The 17,158-nt window shown below is 47.6% G+C and overlaps 1 protein-coding gene across 1 annotated transcript in view; it reads right to left on the reverse strand.

The window, feature by feature from the left end:
* The window catches only part of LOC134746851 (inositol-3-phosphate synthase), a 36,024-nt gene continuing 18,866 nt past the window's right edge, over nucleotides 1-17,158 (reverse strand). The window contains exons 6-12 of the mRNA XM_063681417.1: nucleotides 13,714-13,834; nucleotides 12,937-13,087; nucleotides 11,944-12,144; nucleotides 11,044-11,220; nucleotides 7,349-7,524; nucleotides 547-1,645; nucleotides 1-104 (exon numbers count right to left, since the gene is read on the reverse strand). Of these exons, the coding sequence (XP_063537487.1) occupies nucleotides 1,544-1,645; nucleotides 7,349-7,524; nucleotides 11,044-11,220; nucleotides 11,944-12,144; nucleotides 12,937-13,087; nucleotides 13,714-13,834 (928 nt within the window). The 3' untranslated portion in view covers nucleotides 1-104; nucleotides 547-1,543. The remainder of the gene's footprint in view (nucleotides 105-546; nucleotides 1,646-7,348; nucleotides 7,525-11,043; nucleotides 11,221-11,943; nucleotides 12,145-12,936; nucleotides 13,088-13,713; nucleotides 13,835-17,158) is intronic.

The following is a 17,158-nucleotide window of genomic DNA, read 5'->3' on the forward strand; positions in this document are numbered from 1 at the left end:
GTAAAATTAATAAAATATATATTACATTTGCGAGAATTAACTTCAATAACTTCAAAGTACATCAATAAAAAATAAACTCCTGACAACAAGTGTATAGTCTGGATCTGGAGTATAGCCCTTTATGGAAGTGAAACGTGGACAATGACCCTAAGAGATAGAAAGAGAATGGAAGCATTTGAAATGTGGTGCTGGAGGCGAATGGAAGGCATTAGTTGGAGAGACAGGATAACGAATGAGGAGGTGCTAAGAAGAGTGAGTGAAAGAAGAGCTATTCTGAACACTATTGCAAATAGACGCGGGAAAATGATTGGACACTTAATACGACACGACTACTTCTTTAAAACTATCCTGGAGGGGCGGATAGGAAGGAAGCGGGGTAGAGGAAAACCCAGACGCAGCTTTTTAGATCAAGTGAAAGAAAAAGTAGGGGTCGTGTCGTATGAAAAAGTCAAAGAGCTGGCGCGGGATAGGGAAAGCTGGAAGATACTCCACCGACAAGAGAATAACTCTTAAGTTAATGATGATGAACAAGTGTATAATTTAGACGAATTAACACGACCTTCAAATAATTATAAAGTACAACAAGAACGATTCTAATCTTCATATAATTTAATTCGCCGCTAACAAGCTGTGGAGTTAAATACCAACATTTAAAAGTGAGTTCTAGGACACCATGGAGATTACCTTAGAGACTGTAGATTTTCCACAAAATATTTAACTAAGAAAAAGCGCTTTCAGAATAAAATTCAGTAAAACCACATTACATTTACCCCTATAATGATTATCTCCTGCAGGATTGTAATGAAAATAGGAACAATATTAGAAACAAATTAAAAGTGGAAAAATTTACTGTCTTGGGTGGGACTTGAACCCACGACAACGGGATGCCCGTGCTCTTCCATCTGAGCTACCAAGACCTTACCAGAACAGCGAATATTTCCACCATAAAGGTTAGGGAGGCCGGGTTAGCGACCCGTGGTCGTTCAAGGTTCAAGTCCCACCAAAGACACTGAATTTCCACTTAATTTGTTTCTAAGCTTAAAGGTTCAAGTCCCACCAAAGACACTGAATTTCCACTTTTAATTTGTTTCTAAGCTTAATAGCATCGTTCGCAGACGTTTCTGCTTGATACAAAATTAATTTAGGTACAATATTCCTAAAAATCTGGCAGTTTGAATCTAGATCTGTTAAGACAATTAGGTGAACTGACACAAAGCTATATTTGTGCTCTACAGATTACAATTACTCCGATTAATTAAGCAGTTTTTAAGACTCAAACAATATTTTTATTTTTTCTTTCGACATTCTTAAAGTTTCAGACTCACCAATTCAAACCCTACGAAATGGACAACACAACTAAAAAAAATATCCTAATGTTAGTGCTCCCTCTAAAAGTTAACTTGATTATAAAACGTATAAACGAGTACGCTGTAGAAAAAGCCGTAAATAAATAAGTTAATATTCGTCATCCATAACTTTGCGGGCGATAGAAATATTGTTTAAATCTATTTGCGTACTGGGGTAAGAAGTTTTTTTTTTGTATTTACTTATCGCCATTCGTGTGCGCGACTTTCTGTTTTTTCGAAGGCGGCGCTCCGCCCGCGAACATGCGCCCGCTGCGGAGCTCCGACATCAGGAACGGGACCTGGAATGACAGTTATTGTTGAGTGGTATAATGACGTCTGCAGTGCTCAGTTCATGATCGGTTATCATTATCACGTTTGTATAACCTGAAATAGTATTTTATACAATCGTGATATAATAGAGAGCTTTTCAGTCGAGTACCGTTTTTAGGTCACGAAGCTTGCCACGAAAAATAAAAAGAAAGAAAGTATCTCAGTAGTAAAAAAGACATCAACGCGTGCATAATATATGAATAGGTATTACTCATGAAATAGTCGCGCGTTGGTGTCTTTTCCACTGGACCGCGGCGCTACGTGATTGGTCAAATTCATTATGGTTGACTAAACCGTTTCGAAATGAATATTATAGTTGAGTTGGGATCCCATATATGAAAAGTACAAAATTACAGATCGGTATATAAAATCTTAATTCAACCATTACAGTCGACGAGTAGAAAAAAATTGGCTCTAAAGGGGCCCACTATCAATCCGCCGGACGATATCGGCCCGTCAGTTGTTCGGAACTGTCAAATTTTTGTTCTAACTGACAGGCCGATATCTTCCGGCGGACTGATAGTCAGTGGGCCTCTTAAGATAGTGTTGCTACAAGAATAGTGTGTCAGTAACAGTAGTCGTGTCGTGTCACCTTGTGCTCGAGCTGCAGGTGGTGCAGCGGCGGCAGGGCGAGCGCGGCGCGCAGGATGTTGTGGAGCGCGGCGCGCTGCGTGTACAGCGCGTTCACCACCGGCGAGTATTAACAGTAGTCGTGTCACCTTGTGCTCGAGCTGCAGGTGGTGCAGCGGCGGCAGGGCGAGCGCGGCGCGCAGGATGTTGTGGAGCGCGGCGCGCTGCGTGTACAGCGCGTTCACCACCGGCGAGTATTAACAGTAGTCGTGTCACCTTGTGCTCGAGCTGCAGGTGGTGCAGCGGCGGCAGGGCGAGCGCGGCGCGCAGGATGTTGTGGAGCGCGGCGCGCTGCGTGTACAGCGCGTTCACCACCGGCGAGTATTAACAGTAGTCGTGTCACCTTGTGCTCGAGCTGCAGGTGGTGCAGCGGCGGCAGGGCGAGCGCGGCGCGCAGGATGTTGTGGAGCGCGGCGCGCTGCGTGTACAGCGCGTTCACCACCGGCGAGTATTAACAGTAGTCGTGTCACCTTGTGCTCGAGCTGCAGGTGGTGCAGCGGCGGCAGGGCGAGCGCGGCGCGCAGGATGTTGTGGAGCGCGGCGCGCTGCGTGTACAGCGCGTTCACCACCGGCGAGTATTAACAGTAGTCGTGTCACCTTGTGCTCGAGCTGCAGGTGGTGCAGCGGCGGCAGGGCGAGCGCGGCGCGCAGGATGTTGTGGAGCGCGGCGCGCTGCGTGTACAGCGCGTTCACCCCCGGCGAGTATTAACAGTAGTCGTGTCACCTTGTGCTCGAGCTGCAGGTGGTGCAGCGGCGGCAGGGCGAGCGCGGCGCGCAGGATGTTGTGGAGCGCGGCGCGCTGCGTGTACAGCGCGTTCACCCCCGGCGAGTATTAACAGTAGTCGTGTCACCTTGTGCTCGAGCTGCAGGTGGTGCAGCGGCGGCAGGGCGAGCGCGGCGCGCAGGATGTTGTGGAGCGCGGCGCGCTGCGTGTACAGCGCGTTCACCCCCGGCGAGTACTAACAGTAGTCGTGTCACCTTGTGCTCGAGCTGCAGGTGGTGCAGCGGCGGCAGGGCGAGCGCGGCGCGCAGGATGTTGTGGAGCGCGGCGCGCTGCGTGTACAGCGCGTTCACCCCCGGCGAGTATTAACAGTAGTCGTGTCACCTTGTGCTCGAGCTGCAGGTGGTGCAGCGGCGGCAGGGCGAGCGCGGCGCGCAGGATGTTGTGGAGCGCGGCGCGCTGCGTGTACAGCGCGTTCACCACCGGCGAGTATTAACAGTAGTCGTGTCACCTTGTGCTCGAGCTGCAGGTGGTGCAGCGGCGGCAGGGCGAGCGCGGCGCGCAGGATGTTGTGGAGCGCGGCGCGCTGCGTGTACAGCGCGTTCACCACCGGCGAGTATTAACAGTAGTCGTGTCACCTTGTGCTCGAGCTGCAGGTGGTGCAGCGGCGGCAGGGCGAGCGCGGCGCGCAGGATGTTGTGGAGCGCGGCGCGCTGCGTGTACAGCGCGTTCACCACCGGCGAGTATTAACAGTAGTCGTGTCACCTTGTGCTCGAGCTGCAGGTGGTGCAGCGGCGGCAGGGCGAGCGCGGCGCGCAGGATGTTGTGGAGCGCGGCGCGCTGCGTGTACAGCGCGTTCACCACCGGCGAGTATTAACAGTAGTCGTGTCACCTTGTGCTCGAGCTGCAGGTGGTGCAGCGGCGGCAGGGCGAGCGCGGCGCGCAGGATGTTGTGGAGCGCGGCGCGCTGCGTGTACAGCGCGTTCACCACCGGCGAGTATTAACAGTAGTCGTGTCACCTTGTGCTCGAGCTGCAGGTGGTGCAGCGGCGGCAGGGCGAGCGCGGCGCGCAGGATGTTGTGGAGCGCGGCGCGCTGCGTGTACAGCGCGTTCACCACCGGCGAGTATTAACAGTAGTCGTGTCACCTTGTGCTCGAGCTGCAGGTGGTGCAGCGGCGGCAGGGCGAGCGCGGCGCGCAGGATGTTGTGGAGCGCGGCGCGCTGCGTGTACAGCGCGTTCACCACCGGCGAGTATTAACAGTAGTCGTGTCACCTTGTGCTCGAGCTGCAGGTGGTGCAGCGGCGGCAGGGCGAGCGCGGCGCGCAGGATGTTGTGGAGCGCGGCGCGCTGCGTGTACAGCGCGTTCACCCCCGGCGAGTATTAACAGTAGTCGTGTCACCTTGTGCTCGAGCTGCAGGTGGTGCAGCGGCGGCAGGGCGAGCGCGGCGCGCAGGATGTTGTGGAGCGCGGCGCGCTGCGTGTACAGCGCGTTCACCCCCGGCGAGTACTAACAGTAGTCGTGTCACCTTGTGCTCGAGCTGCAGGTGGTGCAGCGGCGGCAGGGCGAGCGCGGCGCGCAGGATGTTGTGGAGCGCGGCGCGCTGCGTGTACAGCGCGTTCACCACCGGCGAGTATTAACAGTAGTCGTGTCACCTTGTGCTCGAGCTGCAGGTGGTGCAGCGGCGGCAGGGCGAGCGCGGCGCGCAGGATGTTGTGGAGCGCGGCGCGCTGCGTGTACAGCGCGTTCACCACCGGCGAGTATTAACAGTAGTCGTGTCACCTTGTGCTCGAGCTGCAGGTGGTGCAGCGGCGGCAGGGCGAGCGCGGCGCGCAGGATGTTGTGGAGCGCGGCGCGCTGCGTGTACAGCGCGTTCACCACCGGCGAGTATTAACAGTAGTCGTGTCACCTTGTGCTCGAGCTGCAGGTGGTGCAGCGGCGGCAGGGCGAGCGCGGCGCGCAGGATGTTGTGGAGCGCGGCGCGCTGCGTGTACAGCGCGTTCACCACCGGCGAGTATTAACAGTAGTCGTGTCACCTTGTGCTCGAGCTGCAGGTGGTGCAGCGGCGGCAGGGCGAGCGCGGCGCGCAGGATGTTGTGGAGCGCGGCGCGCTGCGTGTACAGCGCGTTCACCACCGGCGAGTATTAACAGTAGTCGTGTCACCTTGTGCTCGAGCTGCAGGTGGTGCAGCGGCGGCAGGGCGAGCGCGGCGCGCAGGATGTTGTGGAGCGCGGCGCGCTGCGTGTACAGCGCGTTCACCCCCGGCGAGTATTAACAGTAGTCGTGTCACCTTGTGCTCGAGCTGCAGGTGGTGCAGCGGCGGCAGGGCGAGCGCGGCGCGCAGGATGTTGTGGAGCGCGGCGCGCTGCGTGTACAGCGCGTTCACCACCGGCGAGTATTAACAGTAGTCGTGTCACCTTGTGCTCGAGCTGCAGGTGGTGCAGCGGCGGCAGGGCGAGCGCGGCGCGCAGGATGTTGTGGAGCGCGGCGCGCTGCGTGTACAGCGCGTTCACCCCCGGCGAGTATTAACAGTAGTCGTGTCACCTTGTGCTCGAGCTGCAGGTGGTGCAGCGGCGGCAGGGCGAGCGCGGCGCGCAGGATGTTGTGGAGCGCGGCGCGCTGCGTGTACAGCGCGTTCACCCCCGGCGAGTACTAACAGTAGTCGTGTCACCTTGTGCTCGAGCTGCAGGTGGTGCAGCGGCGGCAGGGCGAGCGCGGCGCGCAGGATGTTGTGGAGCGCGGCGCGCTGCGTGTACAGCGCGTTCACCACCGGCGAGTATTAACAGTAGTCGTGTCACCTTGTGCTCGAGCTGCAGGTGGTGCAGCGGCGGCAGGGCGAGCGCGGCGCGCAGGATGTTGTGGAGCGCGGCGCGCTGCGTGTACAGCGCGTTCACCCCCGGCGAGTATTAACAGTAGTCGTGTCACCTTGTGCTCGAGCTGCAGGTGGTGCAGCGGCGGCAGGGCGAGCGCGGCGCGCAGGATGTTGTGGAGCGCGGCGCGCTGCGTGTACAGCGCGTTCACCACCGGCGAGTATTAACAGTAGTCGTGTCACCTTGTGCTCGAGCTGCAGGTGGTGCAGCGGCGGCAGGGCGAGCGCGGCGCGCAGGATGTTGTGGAGCGCGGCGCGCTGCGTGTACAGCGCGTTCACCACCGGCGAGTATTAACAGTAGTCGTGTCACCTTGTGCTCGAGCTGCAGGTGGTGCAGCGGCGGCAGGGCGAGCGCGGCGCGCAGGATGTTGTGGAGCGCGGCGCGCTGCGTGTACAGCGCGTTCACCACCGGCGAGTATTAACAGTAGTCGTGTCACCTTGTGCTCGAGCTGCAGGTGGTGCAGCGGCGGCAGGGCGAGCGCGGCGCGCAGGATGTTGTGGAGCGCGGCGCGCTGCGTGTACAGCGCGTTCACCACCGGCGAGTATTAACAGTAGTCGTGTCACCTTGTGCTCGAGCTGCAGGTGGTGCAGCGGCGGCAGGGCGAGCGCGGCGCGCAGGATGTTGTGGAGCGCGGCGCGCTGCGTGTACAGCGCGTTCACCCCCGGCGAGTATTAACAGTAGTCGTGTCACCTTGTGCTCGAGCTGCAGGTGGTGCAGCGGCGGCAGGGCGAGCGCGGCGCGCAGGATGTTGTGGAGCGCGGCGCGCTGCGTGTACAGCGCGTTCACCCCCGGCGAGTACTAACAGTAGTCGTGTCACCTTGTGCTCGAGCTGCAGGTGGTGCAGCGGCGGCAGGGCGAGCGCGGCGCGCAGGATGTTGTGGAGCGCGGCGCGCTGCGTGTACAGCGCGTTCACCACCGGCGAGTATTAACAGTAGTCGTGTCACCTTGTGCTCGAGCTGCAGGTGGTGCAGCGGCGGCAGGGCGAGCGCGGCGCGCAGGATGTTGTGGAGCGCGGCGCGCTGCGTGTACAGCGCGTTCACCACCGGCGAGTATTAACAGTAGTCGTGTCACCTTGTGCTCGAGCTGCAGGTGGTGCAGCGGCGGCAGGGCGAGCGCGGCGCGCAGGATGTTGTGGAGCGCGGCGCGCTGCGTGTACAGCGCGTTCACCACCGGCGAGTATTAACAGTAGTCGTGTCACCTTGTGCTCGAGCTGCAGGTGGTGCAGCGGCGGCAGGGCGAGCGCGGCGCGCAGGATGTTGTGGAGCGCGGCGCGCTGCGTGTACAGCGCGTTCACCACCGGCGAGTATTAACAGTAGTCGTGTCACCTTGTGCTCGAGCTGCAGGTGGTGCAGCGGCGGCAGGGCGAGCGCGGCGCGCAGGATGTTGTGGAGCGCGGCGCGCTGCGTGTACAGCGCGTTCACCACCGGCGAGTATTAACAGTAGTCGTGTCACCTTGTGCTCGAGCTGCAGGTGGTGCAGCGGCGGCAGGGCGAGCGCGGCGCGCAGGATGTTGTGGAGCGCGGCGCGCTGCGTGTACAGCGCGTTCACCACCGGCGCGCCCGCCGGCACCGCCGGCGCCTTCAGCAGGTACGACAGCGACGACAGCACGCTGTGGAGACCGCTCCAATCTGGGAATTAAACACCCTTCTCTCTAAACTTCGATAGATGGCATATACTTAAGATAAAGCAAATAGGATAGGAAATAAGATAGAGTGGTACTGTCATAGTAGATTTTGTAACCACAGTAAATTCACTGCCATCTATCGACACACTTCAAAACTAAAAATGAAGATTTATAAAAATACCACGGAGTAGAATGGAGATGGCAAGTGGGCGTTCCCGTCTATCCGACAGTTAGTAGCGACCGACTTACTTTATGCTCACTTGTGTAAACTTCATGCTCGAATGACATTCACGTCGTACGTACGCTCGTCTAACAAAAATTTATAATTAAATTTAAAATGCTGTATTGTGCAGTATTAAGCTGCAGAAATCACAGCGGTTTAAAAAATATTTCACGTGGAGGTATTTCCTATCACCGGTGGTTATTTATTTAAATATAATCCGATAAATACGAAAAATCTGTTTATTTTGCATTATTTACGAATGTTCGTTAAGTAAATCTATATTTTATCAGTTAGAACTTAGAGTTCACAATCCTTTGTCAGATTCTTTACGTTTATCTGGAATATTCGCTATCCTAAATGTCAAATAACTTCGCTACTCAGATGCTGCGCAATGTCGATATTTATATCGATAATGTTAAAGTTACGATATTTCAAGTTTGATGTTTGGTTCGGTAATAAATTATTATTTTAGACACGTTTCTAATTATTATTTGGGATAATCAATGTCTAAGTAAATATGGCAGCTCTGGTCATCAAGCACTAAGTTAAGTCGGGGTCATTTCATGGCAACCTTTCAAACCTTCGTATTCCTTTACATACGTTTTTGTTTTTTACACCCATCATATTTTCATCGTTAAAATAATTAGACTAGGTACTTAATGTACTTATGCGTACAATGCATGCAATGTGCCATGAATAAACGATTTATATTTTCTATTTCTTTATTATTAATTATTGTAGGTTCCCACAAGATGCCGATATTAAAAATAAATGGATCAATGCTACTGGGCAATAAAATTAGTTTCCGCAAAAATATAGCACCATTTGCTCGGAGCATTTCTTAGAGAAAGATTTCTGGGGATAAAATTGCCATACATCTCATCTAGCGTCCACACGCCTAAAACTTAGTTACTAATTTAGTAATTATTAGTGACATTCGGGCTCACTAAATTAATAAAAAGTGTTCCATACCACGCAAACTAGCGTCAAATATTGGAATTTTGCAGCGCCCCCTTCCTGATTTGATAGGTCACAATCTTACAATCAAATCAAGTGGGATCGATGAGCCAGTTTCATGTATGCTTTCACACCGTACAATTAATTTGACAATTTAATCAGGTTGTCCCGTCTAGATTGGCCTTAAATGCTGCTACAAGTAAATATATTGTTAAAGACGAATACTTACCTATGTAAGTAATTGCAGATTTGTTATTACAAAACAACAGCAATACCGAGTTAATAGACCTTTAAAGAACTATGATTTTATCTGTTTGACTTTAAGATATATTTAATGTTCACATTAACAACCTAGTTGGTCAATTAATAAGAAACAAATTTCTAGTTAGATATTTGTTGTACTGTACTACATATTTTTTTCATACAATCACGATTATCACTACCTATATTATAATCATAAATAAAGTATCATCTAAATGTGTTAAAACATACGGTAATGAAATATCAATACCTAACTGAACACACAAATATCGATAAAACACTCCAATTACACTGTCCCCTCCCTATATCGAATGGAACGAAGTTCCAACGGTTAGCTACTCGCAGGCGTGTAGAGATCTCGAAAACACCAGTGTAACGTGACCGTGAGATCCGTAACAAACCATGCGTAATTAGACCTTACTTATACTGGTTTTTTAGCCCTTTTCTCGCCTGTAATAAGTAAGTGATTTTAAAACTATATAAAATAACGCCATCTGGTGTTGAGTAGTTGTATTAGGTGAACGTTGAGCGAGCTTTTGTGAGATTAATGAGATAATGAAAGAGTCGTATGTCATATAGCTTTGACATTATATTTTAAACCGTCACTCATGTAGCCTACAGTTGATATTCGTTCGAGAAATGTCCACCGGTAATAACCTTTTGGTATGGAAAGTTGCTACGAATCAGAGCAATTTTGTAAGTGTGTGACGTATTTTAACGTGGCTATGAATGTGTGAGTTTAGCGACACTGGTTTTCATACTAAATAGGAGTCATTTCACATCCACTAGTTTATTAATTCGTGAAAAATACGATAAAATGTATTTAATAATGGATAAATGATTTTTTCATTCGCATTAATTATTTATATGATTTTGACCCATGTTCTTTCACTGATATGCGTTAAAATTGTTAAATAACAAACGAAACCGTCCACGCCATCTATACGACAGTAGGCCAAAGCTAGTAGCGTCCTCTGATCGAGAATCAAATTTTCTTGATTTACGAGGCACGTTTTTTCCTTAGACTGTATGCATCTATTACGGAGTCTACGGTATCTATCTTTGGATAACGAGGAATGTGTTTGTCAGGACAGATGGAAATTGGCCACTGGAGCTGCGCTGAGCGTAGGTAAATAAAGTGATTCTATTGGCTCTTAACACACGTTCCTCACTCCGCACGCTCGCATTCTTCTTTGTCGTCACACTCTTGTAGTCGCGGTCGTCATATCAAAGCTTGCCACCAGCTTCATAATCCGTTGCCATTCTTCCCGTGCGGTAGCCCTTCTTGTACATTTATGGAGTAGTCCATTAAGTGCATTTTTGACCAGGTCTTACCAACGCATTGGTGGTGGTGATCGACGTGTAATATGTCCAAAGAAAGCGAGAGTACGACAATGGACGATGGAAGAAAAACGCTGTTTTTATGTGATAACAAACGAGCAGACGAGCCGCCTGATCACCCGGTCATCGTCGCCCATGGACATAAGCAACATCACAGGAGCCACTTAAGCGTTGCCGACCCTTGAGAACCCTAAATACCCGCTTCTTGAAGAATCCCATGTCGTAGGCAACTCATTTCATATTCTGCACGTTCTGGGAAGAAACGAGCGAGCTGCCCGATTGCGTGCCATGTGTCTAAGAAGTGAGGATTGTACAGACGGTAGAACATGCAAAGAGAACCAACGTCTCTCCAAAGGCTAAGAGGTTCTTAGCCGTCAGTAAGTTCGGGATCGCCGACAATACGAACTGCCCGCCGTTGGATGGAGTCAAGAGGAAGGAGCTGGAATTGTGGAGCGCCAGACCAGAGAAGAGAACAGTACTCCATATGAGGTCGAACCTGCTGTTTAATACCAAATTCCTGGAGAATTGAGACGTTGGTTCGAAACTGCACGCTCGCATATCTGGTGAAAACGCAGTCTTCGTCAGCTATTGTTTCTAATTAGAACTATAAGGTGTAAGGTTATGAAACTTAACCTCTCGTGTACCTTCAGTATATTTTTCAAACATTTTTCTTGTACGGGGATCCGCGTTCGCCGGAAGAGAAGTCAAAGAGTACGAGATTTGCACTGTGTGGCCACTCACCATCAGTCCCCTGCCTGCACAGAGACAGCCTGGAGAACAGCTCGGCCAACAGCGCCAAGTCCAAGATAAGTGGTACCGCCAGCAGCGAGTCCTCGCATGTGTTGTGCACCGCGATGGTGTTGGTGCCGTGGAGAAGGATCTCGGATGTGTACTCGTCCATCGCGCGTTTTGAATCGCCTGTGGGAAGATAATGGTGGTGAAAAATATATAAATATACTCAAAAATTATATGGGTCATTATTTTTTTTCGCTTTTGGTTCCATTCGCAAACTGCCCTCGTCATAAAATATCCCTTCTTTTAAAGACTGTGAAATGGTCCTTTTTGGGTATAGAAATTTAAATTAATACAGCAATCAGATTTAGTCACGACTGTATATCGAATGCTTGTGAACACATTTGTCAAGAAACTTAACTATTTTTTAATGTTAACAACAAAAATCGAAGAGGATTAAAAAGGGACGTTTTATGAAAGGGGTATTTTAAAAATCAGACGAAGTTTTTAGACAAGACATTTTAGTACTGGTTATAGATTGACCACTTACCGACGTACGTCACATATCTGATGACCACAACATGGTCGGGCTTCTCTCCCGGCTTGTACAGACGACGTCAGATATATCGGAGCGGCCAAGGTGCTCACAAATATCTGAACACGCCTCTATTGTCAAGGCGTTAGAGTGCGTGTTCAGATATTTGTGAGCACCTTGCCCGCTCTGATATATCTGATGGCGGCTGTACATCATGGTGTTGCTCTCAACCATGTCATCGACCACATTGGACTTCCTGATCTCTTTGAAGCCGAACTATTTGGCCGAGGAGAGATTCTTGCCTAGGTGTTTGTAACTTACGATAGATACAGGTTTTAGACCTGAAAGTTAACTTTAGCCATAAGTGTACTTACCGACATATGGGACATATTTGATGACCACCACATGGTCGGGCTTCTCTCCCGGCTTGTACATCATGCTGTTGCTCTCGACCATGTCATCGACCACGTTGGACTTGGAGATCTCTTTGGAGCGGAACTGTTTGGCCGAGGAAAGATTCTTGCCGTCGTTGTTGCCGAGGTGGTTATAGCTTACGATAGATACCGGTTTTAGACCTGAAAGTTAATGTTTACATGTGAATAACGTTGGAGTGCTTTCGACTTTCGAGTTTTGTACAACATTTTTTATGTTATTTATTTATAGCCAACAAACGAACAATCAACAAGCATCAATCAGCAAACGGGCAATATGGGGAGCGGTTATCGTCACCAAATTGAAGCGGCCATTGTCGCTCATCCCACACACAAATAGGTGGTTAATTTGATGTTTGATGTTAAATTAACCACCTATTTGTTGCCAACCTCTGAAAACCCTGTTTACTCGTTTTTTGAAGAACCCCATGTCATGTCTTAGCGCAAAGAAAACGCCTCAGGGGTAGTTCATACTAAGCTTTTACAATATTTTCATCATTGCACATATTTTAGCTATCTACTTTAGTCTGAATATTTTATCCAGAGGAAGTCAACGATACTTGAGGTCTTTCTGCAACATGAAGTAGGTATGTTATAAACCAGCTGACACTAAAAAGTCGACCAGCACGGACTTGAGCTTGGTCTGTCCGGACTTAAAGCCGTCACAGGCCAGGAACACTCCGTTTTTCTACAAGTAAGCACGGTTACTGACCGGCGGACACTAAGAAGTCAACGAGCACGGACTTGAGCTTGGTCTGTCCGGACTTGAAGTTGTCATAGACCAGGAACACTCCGTTTTTCTACAAGTAAGCACGGTTACTGACCGGCGGACACTAAGAAGTCAACAAGCACGGACTTTAGCTTGGTCTGTCCGAACTTGAAATCGTCACAGGCCAGGAACACTCAGTTTTTCTACAAGTAAGCACGGTTACTGACCGGCGGACACTAAGAAGTCAACGAGCACGGACTTGAGCTTGGTCTGTCCGGACTTGAAGTCGTCACCGGCTACGAACACTCCGTTTTTCTCCGCGCGTTCCACGACGCCTTCAACTAGTGTGTTTTGCGGAGATCCGTTGATGTAACAACACTGAAAAAAGGCAAATGATCAAATTCCGCTTCCTTTGACGACCGGTCTGGCCTAGTGGGTAGTGACCCTGCATGTGAAGCCGATGGTCCTGGGTTCCAATGGGTAAGGGCATTTATTTGCGTGATGAACACAAATATTTCTGTGGCCCTAGTGAAAAAGGGTAAAAGTCTCGCGAAGCTTAGATCTAAAAGGGCAGTGTTACGTAGAACTTACGCAGATTTGTTCGTGAGTCATGGGTGTTTTCTATGTGTATAAGTAAGTATTTTTATATAATAATAAGTATGTATATCGTCGCCCATAGTACAAGCTTTGCTTAGTTTGGGGCTAGGTTGATATGTGTAAGATGTCCCCTAATATTTATTTGTTTAGTTATTGTTGTATGGGCCCAAAAACCGAGGCATTATTTGGCATTTACCTTAATATTAAGACAGCATCATATATTATAATACCTTTTTTGTAGTTTTGTTTTTTGTTGTTGTACATACATAGATATAATCACGCCTATTTCCCGGAGGGGTAGGCAGAGACCACGGATTTCCACTTGCTACGATCCTGACTTTCGCTTCCTTCACTTTCAAAACATTCCTCAAAAACACATTTATTACGAATGAAAAATAAATCCTTACCCCTTCGTCGATGGCAGCGAGTGCAAAGATCGTGGATGGCGAGATCTCAGGCTCGTTGTTACGCAGGGCTTTCTCGATGTTGTCCGACGTATCGTGCACTCCCGGCTTCAACTCACAGAACCTGGGAAAACACGAAGATGGTAAGAAAGTTTAAGAACATCCTTAGGAGCTAAGTTAAAAGCTTAAAAGACATAGGCTACTTTTCTTTAAAAAAAAAACAAACTAAACTTAAAGCCGATATACACGGTGGCTAAAAAATAAGTGCATTCCCGTTGCCAGGCAGGTTTTGGGATTATACTGAGCAACTTTTATTATGGGACTATGGTTGATACTATATGGATCAAAATGATTCGAAATAAACAATTAAATTGAATTGAATTGATACATATTGGCTGGTCCATTTTTTCTATGGGAGGGTAAAAAAATTTTTTGCGATTTCGTGGTTGGTCCCATAGCAAAATTTGCTCAGTATAATCCCATCCCAAAACCTGGCAACGGGAATGCACTTATTTTTTAGCCAACCTGTATAATGGAATTTTAAATGTAAGCCCAATCGTCAAATGAATTTGAAAGTAATTGTATCAACCCAGTGGCGGATTTGTAGTCTTGGCCGCCGAAGGCCCCAAACTACTAGCTGCTTTTTCAGCACCCATCTTGCTTGCTGCCGCCCCTAACGTCTTGCCGCCCTAGGCCAGGGCCTACTTGGCCTTAGGGCAAATGCGCCACTGCCTAACAGTGAAAGAATATGTTCGAGAAGATAATTTCGCCTACTTTAACAAATATTATGAAAGTATAAGGGATATCTGAGAGACCTTCAGAGTTTGAATTCTCATGCCGATTAAAATCCTAACACCATCCTATCTATGATTGCGGACAGGATTGACTGTCCGTACATTATGTACTGTTGTGGACTTCACAAGCCCAGCAGCAGTGAATCGTTATAACTGTTGTAAAAGTGTTACCAACACAGTTTTTAAGTTTTATTTCGTTGATTTATTCGTAGTACCGGGTGTTTCCTGTAACAGGAGCAATAAATTGACCAACATTTGTTCTGCATTTTTTTTTTAATTATGAAATTTTTAGATTATATCTTTTTCATACTAATTAAATATTATTTTCAATGTAAGCTGCCATCTGTGTGTTTGACGTTGCTTGTCACCCTTAAAACATAACAAATTTTGCAATACATTGCGTCTTAGAATAAACTTTAAAGTGTAATGAAAATCAAAACATAAGTTATTTTTAAAAGTTGCTGAACAAATGTTGGTCAGTTTGAGGAGTACAGCCTACAGTTTAATTTAATGCTCCTGTTACAGAAAACACCCGTATAATTAAAATGACCACCTTGTTTTGGCAGGTGTTCGCTGGTAGGTTTTTATAACTACTTGGTAATACAACCCGGAATAAAATGCCTTATCTTATGGCGCTGTATGTAGAAGGTTTACAATAAATGTCTTTCTTTATTTTTCTTTCTTTCCTTATCTATATCCCTTTATGCAACAGAAATAAACGTTTCTCTCGCTCTAACAATAACGTTGTCCCTGTCTAAACAAAGGAACCGTAACCTTATAATTCGTTCCTCATTAATTCCATTATCCATTTAAACCCGAGCTACAATTTTCGCAGCAGCGTTCATTAAATTGGCCGTGCTAGCGAATGCGAGCAATTATCTTAATGCTATGTTATTGAGCGGGCTTCAACGGTCAAGTCTGCCTTTAGCATGCGCATGTCTTGATGCGTATGGTTTTAAATCGAACGATCTTGTAAATAAAAGTGATCATCCTTCTGATATTTTTGTTCTCTTCCGCTTAAGTATATAAAAATCATCGTCGACCTAACCAAACCTAACTTTTATGAGACAAGGAAAAATGTGCATTGTGCACGAAGGTCAATGATTTTGCCGTATTATAATAGTTATTAACAAGGATTCGTCGATTGTATAAGATAAGTTAAGTCTAAGAAAACACGCGTGTGACAGCTGGAGTAGATGGCGCTGTACATCGCCGTGTTTTTTGGTACGGTCAACTGTTGCCAACCATCAGTGTTACCGCATAATACATGCAGCATGAAAAAACCGGACAAGTGCGAGTCGGACTCGCCCACCGGGGGTTCCGTACTTTTAGTATTTGTTGTTATAGCGGCAACAGAAATACAATATCTGTGAAAATTTCAACTGTCTTAAAATTTCAGCTATCACGGTTCATGAGATACAGCCTGGTGACAGACAGACGGACAGACAGACAGACGGAAAGACCCTTTGGGTACGGAACCCTAAAAACGTTTACATTAGTCATTCAAACAGATAATCTACAACCGTTTGCACTAACATGATGCATTACCCGATAAGCTTTAACAATTTCTCATAATTTTCTTATTTACCAACTCCAAATGTTTTTGGTTGTTCTCAATTTTATTTCTTATTGTGTTAACGTCAAAATTACAAATTCTAATTACAATATTCTTAGTCCAAATTAGATCATGATTTTCAAAAATATACTAAACAAGTAAGTACATAAAGTCGATTTCCGTCAAACAGAAATTGTTATCAAAATCTAAGAAGTTTAACGGTCCGCTTCTTCAATGCATGGTGAACACGTTTTTTTTACAATACACCATACTTTGCTTAAAAATGTCGTATTTTAATAATAAATTGTTGCCACTTAAGCTGTTATTTAACCCAGACCATTTACGCATCACGTGAATCACGTCTAACCTTACTACACTCAACGCACTGTAAAATATACCTTATTTAGATGTAATAGAGTTTACTGTTTAAATCGGCGAGTATGAATAGGTAGTCTGGTTTTTTCCTTCGGAGGTTAACGCCCGAATTGGCTATTATTATTTTTCGCACGTGCAACATGTCATTGATACCTACTGAATTACGGTCACAGCAGCTTTTAGGGTTCCGTACCCAAAGGGTAAAAACGGGACCCTATTACTAAGACTCCGATGCCCGTCCGTCTGTCACCAGGCTGTATCTCATGAACCGTGATAGCTAGAGAGTTGAAATTTTCACAGACGATGTATTTCTGTTGCCGCTATAACAACAAATATTAAAAACAGAATAAAATAAATATTTAAGTGGGGATCCCATACGATAAAGGTGATTTTTTTGCCGTTTTTATCGTAATGGTACGGAACCCTTCGTGCGCGAGTCCGACTCGCACTTGGCCGTATTTTTGACATTGAATTCCTTGAAATAGATTGAAATAGAAAAAATCGTATTATGTTAATGGCCTAGGTAGCCCAATTTAGTTTTTTTAGAATAGAATAGAATAGAACATTTTTATTCAACATCACATGAAATGGCAGAGTTAACAGCTAGCGTAGTACATTTTTTACAGATAAACCTTAAATTTAGACTTACAAAACTAAGAAATTGAGTTGCACATCAGAGAGAAATATTCATGCGTGTTAAATAGGAGCTTGCCTCAGCATAATG

The sequence above is a fragment of the Cydia strobilella genome, chromosome 13 (genome assembly GCF_947568885.1).
Source record: "Cydia strobilella chromosome 13, ilCydStro3.1, whole genome shotgun sequence".
Taxonomy (NCBI): Eukaryota; Metazoa; Arthropoda; class Insecta; order Lepidoptera; family Tortricidae; genus Cydia; species Cydia strobilella.